The 17,616-nt window shown below is 44.5% G+C and overlaps 1 protein-coding gene across 2 annotated transcripts in view; it reads left to right on the top strand.

Moving 5' to 3' along the window:
* The first annotated feature begins 2,537 nt into the window (after positions 1-2,537).
* The window catches only part of CCDC167 (coiled-coil domain containing 167), a 33,337-nt gene continuing 18,258 nt past the window's right edge, over positions 2,538-17,616 (top strand). For both annotated transcript variants that reach the window (XR_013231849.1, XM_077342203.1), the window contains exon 1: positions 2,538-2,704. Coding sequence is in view for 1 of the 2 variants with exons in the window: in XM_077342203.1 (XP_077198318.1) it covers positions 2,663-2,704 (42 nt within the window). In the remaining variant the exon portion in view is untranslated. The remainder of the gene's footprint in view (positions 2,705-17,616) is intronic.

The raw sequence follows: 17,616 nt of genomic DNA on the forward strand, positions 1-17,616 counted from the left end.
CTTAAGAGTATTGCAGTAGGATCTGAGACACCTAGGTTTGAATCCCAACTCTGCCATGAAAGGTCACTGGGCGACCTTGGACTATCACTCACTTAATTTGCATCACAGGGCTGTAGTTATTTCAGGGATAAAATGGTAGAGGGTAGAGTGATGGTGTACCTTGAGGGGAAAGTGGGGTATAAATATCTAAATAAATATAAGACACCTGGCATGGGTTAGAGCAGCAGACAACAGACAGCAGACAATGCAGACAGTGGCTAACAGTGGACTCAAAAAGAAAACAATTAAAATGTAGCAAAATGTTCTCCTGATGATAGTATAGCAGTGAATTAATACAATAGAACAGTGCTTCTCTGACTGATGGAAATCATGCACCCCTAATATTAAGAAGAGTTAATAGCTAATAAAAGCTAGGGAGTTCCAGAAGAACATCTACTTCTGCTTCATTGACTATGCTAAAGCCTTTGATTGTGTGGAGCACAACAAATTGTGGCAAGTTCTTAAAGAGATGGGAATACCAGAGCATCTTATTTGTCTCTTGAGAAATTTATATGCAGGTCAAGAAGCAACAGTGAGAACTGAACATGGAATCACGGATTGGTTCAAAATTGAGAAAGGAGTTCGGCAAGGCTGTATACTGTCGCCTTGCCTATTTAACTTGTATGCGGAGCACATCATGAGAAAGGCGGGATTAGAGGAGTCACAAATTGGGATCAAGATTGCAGGGAGAAATATCAACAACCTCAGATATGCAGATGATACCACTCTAATGGCAGAAAGTGAAGAGGAACTAAAGAGCCTGTTGATGCGGGTGAAGGAGGAGAGTGCAAAAGTTGGCTTGAAACTCAACATCAAGGAAACAAAGATCATGGCAGCCGGCCCTCTCAATTCCTGGCAAATAGATGGGGAAGAAATGGAGATAGTGACAGATTTTATTTTCCTCGGCTCCAAGATCACTGCAGATGGGGACTGCAGCAAAGAAATTAAAAGACGCTTGCTCCTAGGGAGGAAAGCTATGGCAAATCTAGACAGCATCCTAAAAAGCAGAGACATCACCCTACCAACAAAAGTGCGTTTAGTCAAGGCTATGGTCTTCCCAGTTGCAATGTATGGCTGCGAAAGTTGGACCATAAGGAAGGCCGAGCGTCAAAGAATTGAGGCTTTTGAACTCTGGTGCTGGAGAAGACTCTTGCGAGTCCCTTGGACTGCAAGGCGAACAAACCGGTCAGTCCTAGAGGAGATCAGCCCTGACTGCTCTTTAGAAGGCCAGATCCTGAAGATGAAACTCAAATACTTTGGCCACCTCACGAGAAGGAAGGACTCCCTGGAGAAGAGCCTAATGCTGGGAGTGATCGAGGGCAAAAGAAGAAGGGGACGACAGAGAATGAGGTGGATGGATGGAGTCACTGAAGCAGTAGATGCAAACTTAAAAGGACTCCAGGGAATGGTAGAGGACAGGAAGGCCTGGAGGATCATTGTCCATGGGGTCGCGATGGGTCGGACACGACTTCGCACATAACAACAATAACAAATAGCTACATTTTGGTAGTCCTTCTAGATGTATTTCAGGCTCATTTTCCATTTAGTTTGCTTTAACAGCTATCCCTTTGTCTACTGTACCCCTAAGCATGGCCTTTGTTTTCATTTCACGTTACTTTGTCTCCCTCTGCTCTATCAGATGATTATGTTCCACCCAAGAACACAAGATGCTTGTATTTCAGTGGCAGCTTGTGTTGTTTTGGATGGATTTCATAGACTTACCCAGGGGTGCCTGCTTGTCTAGTTTAATTATAATTGTAAGGGTTTCTAGGTGCCTGAGATTATTTTAAAAATCTGTTACAGGATATGGGGAGATCAGCCATATTTTAATATTTAGAATTTGCTGTTGCATTGGGGAAAGGGTAAGCAATACATACTAAAGGATACAAACTGAAACAGCAAGCATTGAAAACTTTTTAAAAAATCAAAATTTTAAGTCCCACTGAATTGCGCCTTGTAAAAACTGACAGTTTGAGAATATTTCGAGTCCGTACTCAACCCTCGCAAAAATCGTACCGTCTCCGTATGTTTCACGCTGCTCCGAACCCCCCATACGTTATAAAAATAATGAATCACGGTGCTACCATGGTATAAAATCTGCAGACTCCCTCACGCCCATCCCCGAAGCGCCTTGAGTACGTCACAAATCCAGCCCCTCCAGAGATCAAAATATAAAAATTATGGATGCCCATGCTTGTCAATGCATTCTAGCACCTCGCTTCTTCCTTAGTTGACTGTGCTTTTAAAACATTCTGGCATGGGAACAAATAGTATAGAGATAAAAACTGCCTGCAAAAAGGCTAATACAAGACACCTCAATCTGCATCGGGGGATTTAATTTTAGCAATACCATTTATCAAGATTTTTAGACAAAAGATTATACTCGTGGATCGCAAACCCCGCCCACCCCCATCTTTCGCCCGCGACATCCAAAAAACTTCGCCTCTTCCGAACTCGACCGATCGGCCCCTCCCCCTCAAACACGGCGTTGGGGGAGAAATCCGTGGTCAAACGGCGGGAGCGCCCTTGACAAAGATGGCCGCGATCAACTCCTTCCCAAATACGCGTAGTCATTCGGCGCCAGAAGGGGGTGGAGAACTCGCGCGCAACGTGGAAGGAGAAAATGCCTAAGCAGCGGCAAGAGTCTTTCAGCGTGGCTCAGGAGGTGAGATGTTGCTAAGCAACCACAGCTGGGGGGCAGCGAAGGAGAAGGTCGCAGAGTAGAGAGGCGGATGCAGTGAAGAGTCAGTGAGTTAGGGGCGCGCGGCTGTGGGGAAGTTCAGCAATGGGATAGAGAGGGAAGCAAATGTAGGTAGGATGGAGTACAGCAATGGAAGGGTGTTGTCTGGATTAACAGTCCATTCCAGTGGCGCGTTAATGGCCAACATTTCCCCCCAGGGAAAGCAAACTTCGTCAGAGGAAGATGCAATGTATGGAGCGGTTGATTTTACGTTTTTTAAAAAGATACTTCATTTTCTCCATTGCAGACCCAAAGTGGCACGCGGAACTGCTGCAGTCACTTGGCACTTCTTCACTGCTTGCACAGTTTCCTTTGCCCAGTAGCCTGGGAAAGCTAGCATTGCCAACTGCAGCCATTTCCATCTACCTGCCTGAACCCCCTCCCCACTACTTTCCCTGCCCCCACCTGCTGTACGGACATGTACTGTTCTGGCGGGGTATGACAATGCAACCCCTCATTTCCTGCAGCAGGGTGGGCCACAGCCTCGCCCTTGGCACAACACTGCCTCCCTAGAAGTAGATTAGGCCGTGTGTGTGGTTGGCCCAAGGCCACTCAGAAATCTTTCATAGGGGAGCAGGGATTCAAACATGGTTCTAGTCCAACACTAAACACTATACCATGCTGGCTTACCCTGGTAATACTAAATTCATGGCTCATTTGGAGCCCTCTGCAGTTACCGTCTACCAAAAGTGTCACATAGCTCCTGTGTGCCACCATTTCCCCAACACACAGAAACAAGAATATAAGCTATAACTAATAACTGAATAGGCTGTTTAAATACCAATGTGTCCCTGAGCATGTAGGGTTGTTTGCACCAATGTTGAACCTGTGCATCCTTTACTTCCCTCTCTGCCTGTTTAATTTCTCCTCAGCATGACCCATTATGCATGGCGGCCGCTACGCCGTTCCCCATGTATGCATGGGGTGGGGCTCCCCCAGCGTATGTGGATGCCCCAGTGTAACGTGCGCACACGTGCTGTGCGCTGGGGTTGAGAAGCCCGGGATGCTGCCCATCAGTGGCAGTGGCTTGGGGGGAGTGGGGAGGGGGCGGGGGCGGGGCCCCACCGCATGCTGACAAAGAATGGCATGTTGCCCTCCCGCCATGGCGGGGGCAGGGGCGTGCAGTATCCCTGCAGGGACGCCATAAGTTAGGGCCAGGCTGGCCGAAAGGCCTGGAGCTGTCAATTACATATGGTGCTGGCCCGCCCCAGCCCCTGCCAGCATCCCCTTAATGCAGGCCTTGCCTGGCCTTGGGCCAGGCCATGCTTGTGCTGGCAGCAGCAGTGTTTATAATCAGGGATTTCCCCGATGCCCTGCCGCTGCCAGCGCGGGCATTCTGGCCCATGCATAATGGGTCCATGAGGCACAACAGCAGCTCAAACAAGAGATGAGTTTGCCTGGGTACCCTAGAGCAGTGGTCCCCAACCTTTTTATCATCGGGGACCGGTCAACACTTCACAATTTTACTGAGGCCCCGGGAGGGGGTAGTCTTTTGCCGAGGGACATCACCACTGCTGCATGAGCCCCTGCTCCGCTTGCTTTCCCGCCGGCGCCCCTGATTTGATTGGGCATTGAAAGAGACACTGAGTCAATGTGGTGTAGTGGTTAGAGCAGGATCTGTGGCCTTTCAGAGAACTCCCACAACTTCCAATCAACACTCCCAGACCCCAACTGGCAAGAGCCAGCCACTCTTCCATCATGTCTGGACCAGGATCTCGCTAAAACTATTTTTTGTTTGTGGTTATTGTAAGTTACTGTGGGAGCCATTTTTTAAAATAAAAAATGAAGTTTGGCAGGAGATAAACAGTGTAGTCGTAAGCAGATTTATACCTTTGGACTTAGAATGGCATGACCCTTTTTAGGATTGCACAGAAAATGCTTGAGAAGCATATTAGACCATACACTGAACATGAGTCAGCAGTGTAACACGGTGGCTAAAAAGGCAAATGGGATTTGGGGCTGTATTAAAATAAGTACAGTGCTCGGATCACGCGAGGTGATGTTACTACTTTATTCTGCTATGCTAAGACCTCAGTTGGAGTACTGTGTTCCATTCTGGGCACCACAACTGAAGAAACATGTAGAGAAATTGGAGTATATCCAGAGGAGGGCTGTGAAGATAGTGAGGCATTTGGAGACCAAGTCATATGAGGAAAGGTTGAAGGAGCTTGGTCTTTTTAGCCTGAAGAGAAGACAATAAATAAATAAACAAAAAACAAACAAATAAGTGATATGATAACCATCTTCAAATCCTACAGAAGATGGGACAGAGTTGTATTCTGTTGCCCCAGAGGGTCGGAGCAGAACCAGTGAGTTTAAATGAATTCAAAAGAATTTTCAGCTAAACATCTGGAAGAAATTCCTGACAGAGTGATTCTTCAGTGGAGCAGGCTTCCTCGGGAGGTGGTGGGTTCTCCTTCTTTGGGAGTTTTTAAGCAGAGGCTTGAAAGTCATCTGACAGAAATGCTGATTTTATGAACTTAGGCAGATTGTGAGTGGGTGGGCAGGAAGGGATGTGCCAGTGTTTGTCTCTTGTAGCTCTTCCTTGCATTCCCAGGGAATTGCTGATCACCACTGTGAGATGGTAGGGGAATTTTGATGGGGGGGAGGGCTCTCTGGGCCATGAAATTGGGGTCACTGTGGGTGGGCAGGTAGTTGTGAGTTTCTGCCTTGTGCAAGGGGTTAGACCCTTTAGGTCCATTCCAACTCTATGATTCTGTGATTTTAGGGCTTATTGTATTAGTCCTTTATTATTTATTTGTGTATTGAAACTTAGATCTTGCCTTTCCTCATAGTTCAAGGCAGCTTACAAATACAGAACTGGGGGAGTTAGCAATTCTTCATTTAAAAGGCAAGGTTTTACTTACATGATGGAGGACTGGCTGTCTTCAGAAATAGTATGAAAGAGGATGGGTGCCGTAATTTTAGGTTAAGAAAGGCTGAAGGGCCTTTCTTGTCCAATCGAGAAAGTAATAATGAAAAGCAAAATGCTACTTGCTAAGGATGCTTGACTTATTTGATGCTGTGTAGAAGCTCACTAGCAGAGCACAAAGGGAATTGTCAATTTCTTCTATTTGTCTCCAGCCTCTGGTAAGTGGAGGTACTTTTGTTGCTTCTGACCTGTGATGACCCTATGAAAGATGAAGTCCAAAATATCACTGACAGTCTAGCTCAAGTCTTGTGCAGTGAAAAGATGTGGCTTCCTTTGTTGAGTCAATCCATCTCATGTTAGGACTTCCTCTTGTCTTACTGCCTTTGACTTTCCTAGAATTATTGTCTTTTCTAATGAGTTTTGTCTTTTCATGTTGTGACTGAAGTATGATAGTCTCAGTTTAGTCATTTTAGCTTCTAGAGAGGGTTCATGCTTGATTTTATCTAGAACACACTGATTTGCCTTTTTGGTAGTCCGCAGTATTGGTAAAACGTTCCTCTAACATCACATTTCCAATAAATCAATTTTCTTCCTAGTAGGTTTTTTCCCCCCAGTGTCCAGCTTACATATGGGAAATATCCTAGTTTGAATTATCTTGGACTTCATGGATATTTCTTACTCTGGAGGTGTGTTGCCCCTGAATATGGAAGTTTCCTTTAACTTGTGGCAAGGAACGGTGTATTATATGTTGTGTGTTAAAAACAGTCTCCCTTTGTCTCTTCTGGACTTGTCACCAACAACATTAGGGCTGTGTTCCTGTGCACAGATGGTTGTGTGCCATATCAAACTCAGTGGCACTTACTTCTTCTTGAACGTTCCTAGAACTCGTCTGAATGGCTTAGCCATCCTTGTTCTGTCAGTTTATGGCTTTCCCATGCAGGCTGTCTCCGGTGTATCTTTGGCTATGGGCACTAAAGAGAAATTATGGCAAATATATTTTATAGATAGAAGAAGGGACTCCGTGGCAATGGTTTTATTAATTGTAGGGCCTCTGATACTGTGACAGGTTATTTATTTCTGTTGTCTCATCATGGAACACTTGCTCTACTTCCCACAGCCTGGAACTAGCTTGCTGGATTATTTGTGCAGCGGTGAGGTGCAGTTCTTTCTGTCAGCCTTGTGTGATGGCCAGTAGGAGAAGAGTCATGTTTAGGAAGACACTTGTCTCTTTCCTTGGCACCATTAGTGCCTCTGAGGAAAGTCCATTCCTTACTTGGGGAACAGTGGTATTACACATTGGCAGGGATATCTAGTATAATGATTTCTTAGCTATCTGATTGGAGTTGTCCCATGATGGGAGGGGGGACCCTTTCCTTACCAGATAAATGTAACCATTCCATATTTATAATCCACGTGGTTCCAGAAGTTTTATGAGACTAAGCTTGGAATGTATTCCTACTGTGCATTTTGGCCCCTTGGCTTGATTTCACCTTTGTTCTCTGGGTAATGAGATAAAAATGCTGCATATGTCTGTGTCACTGATGGAAAAAATCCCTGCAGTTTCCTAGGGGGCCAGCATTTGTTCTTAGGAGCCAAAGTTAATATGAAAATCAATACTTGGGTGACAAACTACCAGGACCTTTCTAGTATCCATATGCACTACTATTGTTTTCCCATGTTGCTTGGCTTATTTAGTACTTCTGCTTCCCTCTCCAGGATATAGAGGCTGCATGAAATAGAGCTTTTTGGAGTGTGTTGGTTTTGCTTATACCACATTTCTGTTCCTTCCTCCATTTACCTACCCAAGATTCATTCACAATTTTTCCCCTTGTGTTGCAGAGTCTTCTGGCATCTGCAGTTATTTTGATCTTATTAAAATTCCTCAGGCTCGGAGGCAATGATGTGTTGATTTAATCAAAAATATCGGCTAGTCTGAACAGTGCAACAAAATGTTCACAAGTAGGAAATCCTGGGATAGAAGATCTCAAGCTCCACTAATCATAAGAGCCGCAGCCTTTTCAGCAGCAGCTTTAGCACTGGGTAGCAAACACTCTCTGTCCTTGCCTGGAGACCTGCCTGCGGTAATGCTGTGAACAGAATTGTTTCATTCCTTTCCTACAGTATCTTACCCAAGCCTTCACTGAAAATTCTAGATTAGCTAACCTGAGAGAGTGGAATAGTTCATATAAACAAGCAATTTTATTTAAAACATCTTAGATGTTACAAGTGGAATCTATTTTAATGGAGGGCTCTTAAGGTGAAGTGTCTACTCCAAAAGGCAGTAAACTCTCGAATAACCAAATCCCTATGAATTATAAGGCAACAAACCATTAGCAGGATTTATCACAGTAATAATCAAATGTGCATAGAGTACCTAGGCAGAACTTGGATATCACTGCAACTCTATCCTACTTGGTCAATCTGCAATGGGTCTAATTTTTAATGCGTTACTCTAGTGGCCATAGAGATCAAGAGAGATGAAATAGGGAGGATTACAACTTTTATTGCAGCATATTATTTTTGTGTGCTGTAGATCATGGAAACTTATTAGGTCTATAACAGGGTCTTTGTTTCAAAATAATGGCATGGCATTTTTTTTGCCCATATACAGACCAAGGTGAATTGTTAATGCAAATACTGCAGATAGGTGCCAACTAAATGGTTTGCAGTTCAAACGTGTAATATGCTGATCCATAGGAAGTATCAGGTTATTGCAGTGTAGTTGAAGGTGAGCTGCCATTCCAGATTTTATTCTCTCCAATTCAAGCAAACCAACAGTAGTTGGTTCAATTTTTTATTTTGCAGAGTTTCTTACAACTTCATAGCAAAAAATGTCATTGCTGGTCACTGCAACAATCATCAAAACATAATATAAACAGCAATAAAATCTTCATAAATAATATACAATCAGAAGCAATAACAGAAATAAGCAGCCTAGCATTCTTATTCCTCTCATTTGACCCGAGTTAAGGATCTGACTACGGAAGGAATGGCAGCATGGCATAGCCCAATCTTGTCAGATTTTGGAAGCAAAGCACTGTCAGTGCCTGGATGTGAGACCACCAAGGAAGACTCTTCAGAGGAAGGCAAACCATGACTGCTTCTCATTTGCATTGAAAGGCCCTTGTACAAGGATCTGACTACCTGGCATCAAGTGCTTGGCAGGAAGCTCTACATGCCCCTGAAAGGAAGAGGAAGCAGCCAAATCTCAGGGGAGAGAACTGCAGTGTTGTAGCAACCACTGGGAAGGCTGACTGAATAATACAGCATTTTCTATTACTGTATTAATAAATAGCTATTGAGAAAAAGTTAAGATGACATTTTGCAGCAACAGACAGTATTCTTGTATGTATTATCTGATTTTGTCACAAGGCTTCAGCTCATGGTCTTTAATTCAAATGGGCAATGTGTGATTGCACATATATATCCAGCGCTAATACTTAGAGTTATATTTTTATAACTGGTGATGATGATGATTTCATGCAGAAGCCATGACCCAGGCAGAATGAAGATGCTTTGGAGAGAGGCTGAAAATTACTACTGTGCTCCTAAAAATGATTCCAACCGGAGTAAGAAATGGGAAGTGACAGAATCATGAACAAGTACTTAAAAATTAATGTCTATAGCCAAGCAGGATTTTGAGGGTGCAGAAAGTGGCCATGTAGCACTGTGACCAAAAATGCATTATTATATTAAAATTCACTAACAGGATGAGCACCTGTGGTAGTTTTCTGCTCTAGTTAGCGCTGGCTAGTGTTCCACTAGAGATAAGCACTCATTTCTGAGCAGAGAGTTCCAATAAGAAGAGACAGACTGAAAGCCATAGGGCCTTGTACCCAAAGCAGGAATGCTTGCATTTTGTCATAGCAAACCCCAGCGTGGACATGTCTGCACTGGAGGCTTTTGCTGATGGTGGCATGTACAGCACACATCTTCCTTCTCCTGTCTGAACTCTGTCTGCTCAGTCTAAATCACACATAATTTACGGATGTTCTTGTAGGCATTTGGGAATTAGTACAATGGTGTTACAGGTTGTCCTGGACTAGAAGTGACCAACTTCCGTGTTGTGAAAATGTCTGGATAGAAATCCTAAAAATCTTATATTCTATGATTCTCATCTCCTGTTTTATCGTTTGACATATTGAGGAATAGTACATAACATTTTATATGATGCTTGCACAGTAATTGTCCAACATTTTCACATCCCTCCAGCCTTTGTTCTGCTGCTGTCAGTCATCTTAAGAAGGTGGTGACTGGGGAAGATGGCATTCTGCCCTGCGGCTGTACAGTGGGCCTAAAATCTTTCTTCCTAAATCATTTATTTATCACATTTGTATACCGCCCTCACCTGAGGCTCAGGGCAGTTCAGCATGTTCCTCACAGATGTTTACTTTCAGAGTGTCAAGGAACAGAAATAGTACACCCACCCCCAAGACAGCTTGTTCTTTCAGAAGAGTATTTCTTTATGTCCATTTTCAAAAGGTACTAGGCAGCTTTAAATCTAGGCTGCTGCAAAAAGAACAGTGGAGTAACACTGTCAGTACTGTGACCAGGCTCTCAACTACTCCTTGCAACTTTGCAGGTGGTGCTTTCAGTTTGATAGAGCTCCTCTCACAAAGGCAGAAGCAAAGCTATTTCCGTGAGACAGAAGGGGCAAGTGCGGTGGAATACGAAAGGATTTCTCACTGGGGAAAAACAAAGAGTGGATGAAGTGCATTTAGTGGGGCCTCCAGCGTGGAGACGCAAGTAAAACATTCTGGCGAGCAAGCTGCTGGGGAAAGCTTCGCTTTGGGGACATTGCTGTGATTGCTATTATTGGCGCAGTCCAAAAGAAAATAACATGTACAATATCTAGATAATTAAAGGAACTGACAGAGGGGGTAAGCTCTGGTGGCTTCCTTTTTATCAGGCTAAAATACATACTGTCTACAGACAGCAAAGGCTAGTTGGCTAAAGGGCCAGTGAAGAGTGTGACAGTTGTTGACATCGCCTCCTGACTTAGTTTAGCCACCCACCCTCAATAAAATTCTTGATTTGTTAAAAGAGAATGCATGAATTTTGATGCAGTTGGTAACCAATGGTTGGAATATAATGCTTCTGACAAATGACAAGGGCCCAAACCAGCGTAACAGGGAGGAAATGTAATCTGTCCTCCTCCTCCCAAGTTTCCACCACTTCTGTTTTGCTCTGATCTATTTTATGGGGGTCAGAAGATGTAAAACCTCATTATCTGGCTCCACTGGATGTCCATGCATGTGTGTTGTGGCTGAGTGCCAAGATCTTAATTAGGGAATTTGTAAAAACAGAGGGCAGATGCCACTTCTTGAAAACTGCTTGTAGCCTTCCTGAAATGCTGTTTTTATTAATTCATTACATATATATATAAAACCTCCACAAAAATCCAGCTCCCCATCAAACAACATTTCTCTGTTTTTCAGGCTTCCTTTTGGCATCCTCGCCTGGAGACCCTAGGAATAAATGGGAACAGTAATAAGCATACATGCCTCTTTGTACTGCAGACTCTTTCACACAGGGGCCCTTTGTGTTTTGGAAGGTCTCCAGACTGCCCCGAAGTGAATGGAAATTTCAGTGGAAATGGGTGTTGTGTCTGGGATGCTGCTGGCTTCAGCATTTTTATAATGGATGAAAGTGATTTCTGCCCTGTATTCAAAGTGCGCTGAACTGCAAGCTCGTTGGAAGGCATCGGTAGAGTTAGGATTACAAGGACAACTCTTATTCTTTCAGTACAGAGCTGGGTATTAGTACTGCCTAAGAAGCTTATGTTCTGTGTGAGGGGCTGAAACATCTTCTCAGTTGCATTGGCTTTGTGACAGTAACTTCTGTTGTGGGCATACTAATGTTACAAGGGAGGGTTGCTGCAGCAAATATCTGAAGTGTGATTGACAGCCATGTGTCATTGAACACTGGCCTTTGCTTGTTGGAGAGCCAGAGCCTCCCTCATGTGTGTGCATGGGTATTCAAGGATGTGTATCTTGCTTTTACAGTTTATATATTTGCTGTGGGAAACACTGATGTAAAACGGGTCCTCATGGCAAACATGATCATCTCTATGGATAGATTCAAATGGATAGCTGTGTTGGTCTGAAGTAGCACAATAAAATCAGAGTCCAGTAGCACCTTTAAGACCAACAACGATTTATTCAAAGTGTGAGCTTTCAAGTGCAAGCACCCTTCGTCAGACTATGAACTCCTTACACGACAGGGACTATATAGCAAAATCAATTCTGTTAAATCAGTAGACTGTGTCACAACCAAAGACAGCCAATGATAATCCTTTTTCAAAACAACCAAACAATCCCCTAGAATTCAGTATATACACAGGGAGAACCAAACTGGGTTGTGACACAGTCTCCTTAGTGTGCTCATTAGTGGCTTGTACTCATTAGTGGCTGGCTTTCCATTGACTTCTCCTGTGTGCCCTGTTTGATGGCTGAAACCTTGGCTGCCATTCTTAAATCACTGACCTGGGCATAATAATTAGTGAATTCAGCAGAGCTTACTTCTGAACAGATGTGGGTATAGAATCACACCATGTCCCATTCAGTGGCTTTGTGTGTGAGGCAAAACACCCCAGATTTTTCCCAAAGTGTTAGCAATTGGGCCTCTCTGCCTCTGTTGCCCTTATAATCTTCAAGGCCAGAGTTAGGAATGTGATAATCGACTCTTCTTGTGAACCTGTGGCCTCCTGGATGGGAGAGGGGGATCAGGACTGATGAGTAGTCTTCTAGTGTCTAGTGAGAATCTGCCCTGATTGGATCATTATCACCTGACGCCAGTTGGCTCATGACTATAATTGAGCTAAGAGTCTGAGTGAAGCAGGCTAACTAGGGATTTTGGGGTGAGTTGAGACATGAACTATGATGTTCTTATGTTGCAATACACAAAATACTTAAGCCAACTTTTGGAACTTTAAACTTGTCCAAAGTAATGCATTAGTAAAAGTTGGCTTTTCTTGGGGGGTTTTTGCTGCAAAGTTTTAGAATGTTGTGTTGCCTAGAAACAGAAACTATTTCTGAAAGTATTTATTTAATAAACTTCATATATTTTTACAAAGGACTGGTGTACCCACAGGGTTGAGGCTTGGACTTCTTGATAGGGTGTGTGTTAAGTGCTGTCAAGTCACTTCCACCATAAGGCGATGCTTGAATGAATGCCCTCTGAAGTGTCCTGACATTAACAGCCTTGTTCAGGTCTTGCAAACTGAAGGCCGTGGCTTCCTTTGTAAAGTCAATCCATCTCATGCTGGGTCTTCCTTTTTTCCCTGCTGCTTTCAACATACAGTAATTTTCCAGTGAATCTTGTCTTTTCATAATGTGACCAAAGTATGATAACCTCGGTGTAGTCATTTTTAGCTTCTAGAGGTTGCCAGGAAGATATCTTGTAGGAAAGCTTTATTATGATTATTCCTTTTGCCTTACCTTTCCTCCACCCTTTCTCAGTGCTCTACTCTGACTTGTCTTTGTTAAAACAGTCTTCCTTAGTAACAGTAAATGCTTGCCAGCTACAGCAAGCTCAAATGTACAGCTGCTTCAAGGAGCACTCTGTGGAGAGCTGCCTCTGGGGAGTCTGCAGAAGGCTTTCTGTTTCTCAAATTCTGTATGGGTTTTTATGTGCAGACGTTAGGCCCTTGGGAAGTTCTTCAGCAGTCTTGAGAGCAAGTGCTCACTCGTGCACAAGTGTTCTTTGTCCAACCCACTCCATCTCTCTCTCTCTCTCTCTCTCTCACTCACGCACACACTGTTGTAACGTGAAGTAATGGCCAATCTTCCAACATTACAGTCCATGTACCTTTAATACATATAGAGATAAGACACTGCATTTGTAAAAATCCCCTCATGTAAAGAACGCTGGATGGGCTGAAAATCTGCACCTGCCAAAACTTTATTTTCGGTCCCTCCCCACTGCTACCTCATGCATCAGAGTTACCAAAGTCACCCATCAATTTGAAACAGAGCAATGTTTTCAACATTAGCGTCAGTATTCTGTTTGCCAGATCCCATGCCAGAGGGTGCTCCACTTACAGTGCCTCTAGGGTTATATCTGAAGCAAGGCTCTTCTTGATCCTTTTGCAAACCAAACCAAAAACAAGTTCTCTTCCCCCCAAAACAAAAAACAGCTTATTTTGGAACCTTAAAAGCGAACAGCACAGTAATAATATTTAGCATTTATATAGCATCTTTCAAAGGTTTGAAGAGCTTTGAGTACATTGTAACAAAGCTTTATAACAACCAGACATGGTAGACCAATATTATTTTATGCACAGTAACCTGCTGCTACTGTCATAAACTCTTTTCCTGCACCCCTCAAAACCTGTGATTTACCCCCCCACACACACACACACACACACCGGTTTATCATAGTTGTTTTCCTTGAGCCAAGTTTGAGAGTAACCAATTAGCTGAGAATTGAGCCACAAAGTGCTTCATCAGGGGATCAGTACAGTCAATTTCCTCTAGAATTATTGGAAGGGATGTCCTTCCTTTCCATCCCCCCGCCCCCTGCTGCTATTGGCCAACTGGAATTCATGCATTAGTGGAGAACATAGCAGCAAATATCTCTCAGCTCCCTGGATTCAGTATTGCATCAGGCAAAAAGGAGAGCTGATCCAGAAGGGCCTTTAGTCGTTCTCAGCCTGGCTTTGTGCTGTTTGTGTGCAATACAGCATGCGACTGAAAGAGAAATTGGAAGGGTTTTTTCCCCTCAGCTTGTCAGTCAGTGCAAGCTTCCCTTTAGTTCCCGTGTGGGGAAGGGCCGTAGCTTAGTAGTGAAGAGCTGACTTTGCATGCAGATAGTTCCAGGTTCAGTGCCTGGCATCTCCAATTATAAGGATGGCGGGCTACAAGGCTGGGAGAGATCGTGACCTTGGAAAGTTGCTGCCTATCAGCATAGACATCACTGACCAGACTACATGGGCCCTCGTCTGAAGTCTGATAGCGTAAAGTAGCTCTGTATATGCTCTGCACAGGACACTTGCTTCTGTCTGATATCTTTGTGTCCATTTGCCTTATGGATTTCCCCCTGGACCCCAAGCAGACAGGCTTCCCTGTGACTGTTTTCTTTGCATATTCTCAGCTCTCCCCAAAGTCATCTGCTCTCCTGTGTTTCAACTGTTCCTTTCCCTCTCTCTGCTTTACTGGAAAATAAATTAGCAGACTAATTAGATGACTATCTTGAGCAGCCGGCAGTTGCTTCCTGCTGCAATTCCAGCTGAACACAAGATGATCACAGCAGTTAAAAGCATCCGCTTGGGACTCAGAATTGCCCAAGTTAATTTGCCTGTTCCACCTGGGCCAAGTCACTGGGCTACTTCCAGAGCCAATTTTTGGAAGACAAAGCTGCCAAAGAGGTGATGTGTGTTTTATTTCTTAGAGAAAGTGCAGGATCTGGGTTTGAGCCTTGATGCTTCCCTTTCCATGGAGGCACAGGTTACGAGAATAGCACAGCAGGCTTTTTACCACCTATGCTAAGCCAAGCTAGTAGCACTCTACTTGGCCCCCCAAAACATCTAGCCACAGGGATCCATATGACGGTCACTTCTAGACTAGACTTCTGCAACTTGCTCTATACAGGCCTTCCCTTAACCTTGATCTGGAAACTGCAACTGGTCCAAAATGCTGCAGCCAGAATCCTCACAAATATACTGTGGAGGGCACACATCAAGCCAGCACTCCCAACAACTCCGCTGGCTCTCGGCTGAACACTGGATCAGGCTTAAGGTTTTGGTAGTCACCTTCAAGGCCATTCGCAGTCTGGACTCAGTGTACCTGAGAAACCATCTCCCTGCCTAGAAGAGCCCTACGCTCTGCCACCACCAACTGGCTTAGGATCCCTGGCCCCAAAGAAGCACATCAGACTTCATTGAGGGCCAGAGCTTTCTCTATCCTGGCTTCCACCAGGTGGAACAAACTCACAGAGGGAATCAGGCCCTTTCCTGAACTCCCACAATTCCGTAGGGCCTGTAAAAAGGGAGCTCTTCCACCAGGTATTTGGTTGAGGCAGACTGACCAAACAATATCCGCTGGTTCCCCAGTTACCTCCACAATGATCTGAATCCAAACTGACCTCCCTAAGGGTTTATGCTGGAAGTTATAGAAGTTATTTTGTTAGTTATAAACTGTTGTAAACCTGCTGTTTCATTGGGAATCCACTGTAACAATTATTGTTATTATTGTACCATGATTCAATGTATACTCTCCATGTTTTATGTAAACCGCCCTGAGCCTCATTGGAGGGTGGTATAAAAATATAATAAATAAAATAAAGTAAATGTATCTGAGTTCAAAAGTTGGCTTCAGCTTCATTTTTGTCTAAGATGTGGAAGTTTGTATTCGTTCTAAAAATGTTTTTAGTACATGATAATGTGTGTGCTTTTAATTTTAGAAAAACAGTGATGTACAGAAAAGAGCAAAAGGGAAAAAATGGGATATATAACATTACACTAGCTTCAAAGAACGGGCCTTGAAAGGGTCCCCTCCCCTGGCCCCGGCCAAGCAGCTTAAGGTGGCTTTGGGCCGCAGCTCACAGCCAGACCAAGTGGGGCGGGGGGGGGGGGGGCTGGCCAGCTCGTTAGCAGGGCCGGGACAGAGCTCCTTGGAAGGCAGGCAGTCAGCAGGCCAGGAGGCCCTTGTTAGCAGGCCCTGCTTAGCAGGCCGAGAGGCTCTTGTTAGCAGGCCCTCCACCACAACCCTTTGCTCAGAGCTCTCTCCACTTACCTGCTGCTGGCTCCAAGCACTGAGGCGCGTTTGACAGCAAAGAGGTTAGAGTCCAGGGATGGAGGGTTGCAGGGGTAATCGGGGTGCAGCCAACTTGAACAGCCGGACATGTTCCACCCTCCAGGCAGTTTCACAAATATATAGAGGAACCATGGATAAGGATTTGTCAAAGACAATTCAATACATAATGTATGGGGCGGATAATAGTTTCCCTGGCATCTCCCTCATTATGTTTTTAAGATATTATTATATATAATAATACAATACCTATTTCTGTACAATTATATTAATCATTTTAAGTTTTAAACTTCATAAAAATCTATTTTGACTACTCTGGTTTCATCATTAATACATATTCAACATAACATTCTTACCACATCTACATATTAACACCTTTACTAGATAAGTAGTATATATAATGTATGAATGTCTAGTAATGAAATAGAATTAAAATCTGTCCCAGATGTAATGTCCTGAATATTAACTGATTCTATATATGAGCTATATCCTGATAGAGATCCAAATTCTGTATTATATTCAATTACATATTGCAATGATTTCTGGGGATTCAGGACTTTTAGAACCACATCATATGTGTATCTGTTCATTTTGAACTTGGCATCATTCACTTTTATTCCCTTAATTCTGTCATCTTGTCTAACTTTATACCTAAAATCTTCTGTTGCTAATATAAATAATCTTTAAACCGCCCGTGGCGCCACGGGCGCCACGGACTGAATAAAAGAGTAAGGGGGGGTGGGGAGGAGTTAGGGCGGGCTGTGTCCGGGATAAAAACTCGGAGGAGCGAATCAGGAGCCGCGAAACGGCTCCTGATTTGCTCCTCGGAGTGGCACTCCAGGACCAAGTGTCCAATTGGGAGGCGCGCGAAGCTTGGACACTTGGCCCGTCTCCCAGACACCGCGCCACAGACTCCACTCCGCCCGAGCCGCCATCCTGCACGGATGGCCGCCAGGGAGGAGCCTCACCCCACTTCCCTGGCCTCGGGGGAAATCGCTTCCCCTCTGCCCAGAGAATGCCCTTCCACACCTACGGCACTCACTCCTCCTCCGCCTGCCCGCCCGCCAACGACCGCACCCTTCCCACTCGCACCCCGCCCCTCCCTGCTCGCCACCCCGATCTACGACGTCCTGAAACTGCCGCCATCGCCCGCTAACTGTCCCCCCAACCCCACCCCACCCAACTTGCGCCTCAACGCCTCCCTGCCTGTCCCT

This window comes from Paroedura picta, chromosome 1 (genome assembly GCF_049243985.1).
Source record: "Paroedura picta isolate Pp20150507F chromosome 1, Ppicta_v3.0, whole genome shotgun sequence".
NCBI classification, from domain to species: Eukaryota; Metazoa; Chordata; class Lepidosauria; order Squamata; family Gekkonidae; genus Paroedura; species Paroedura picta.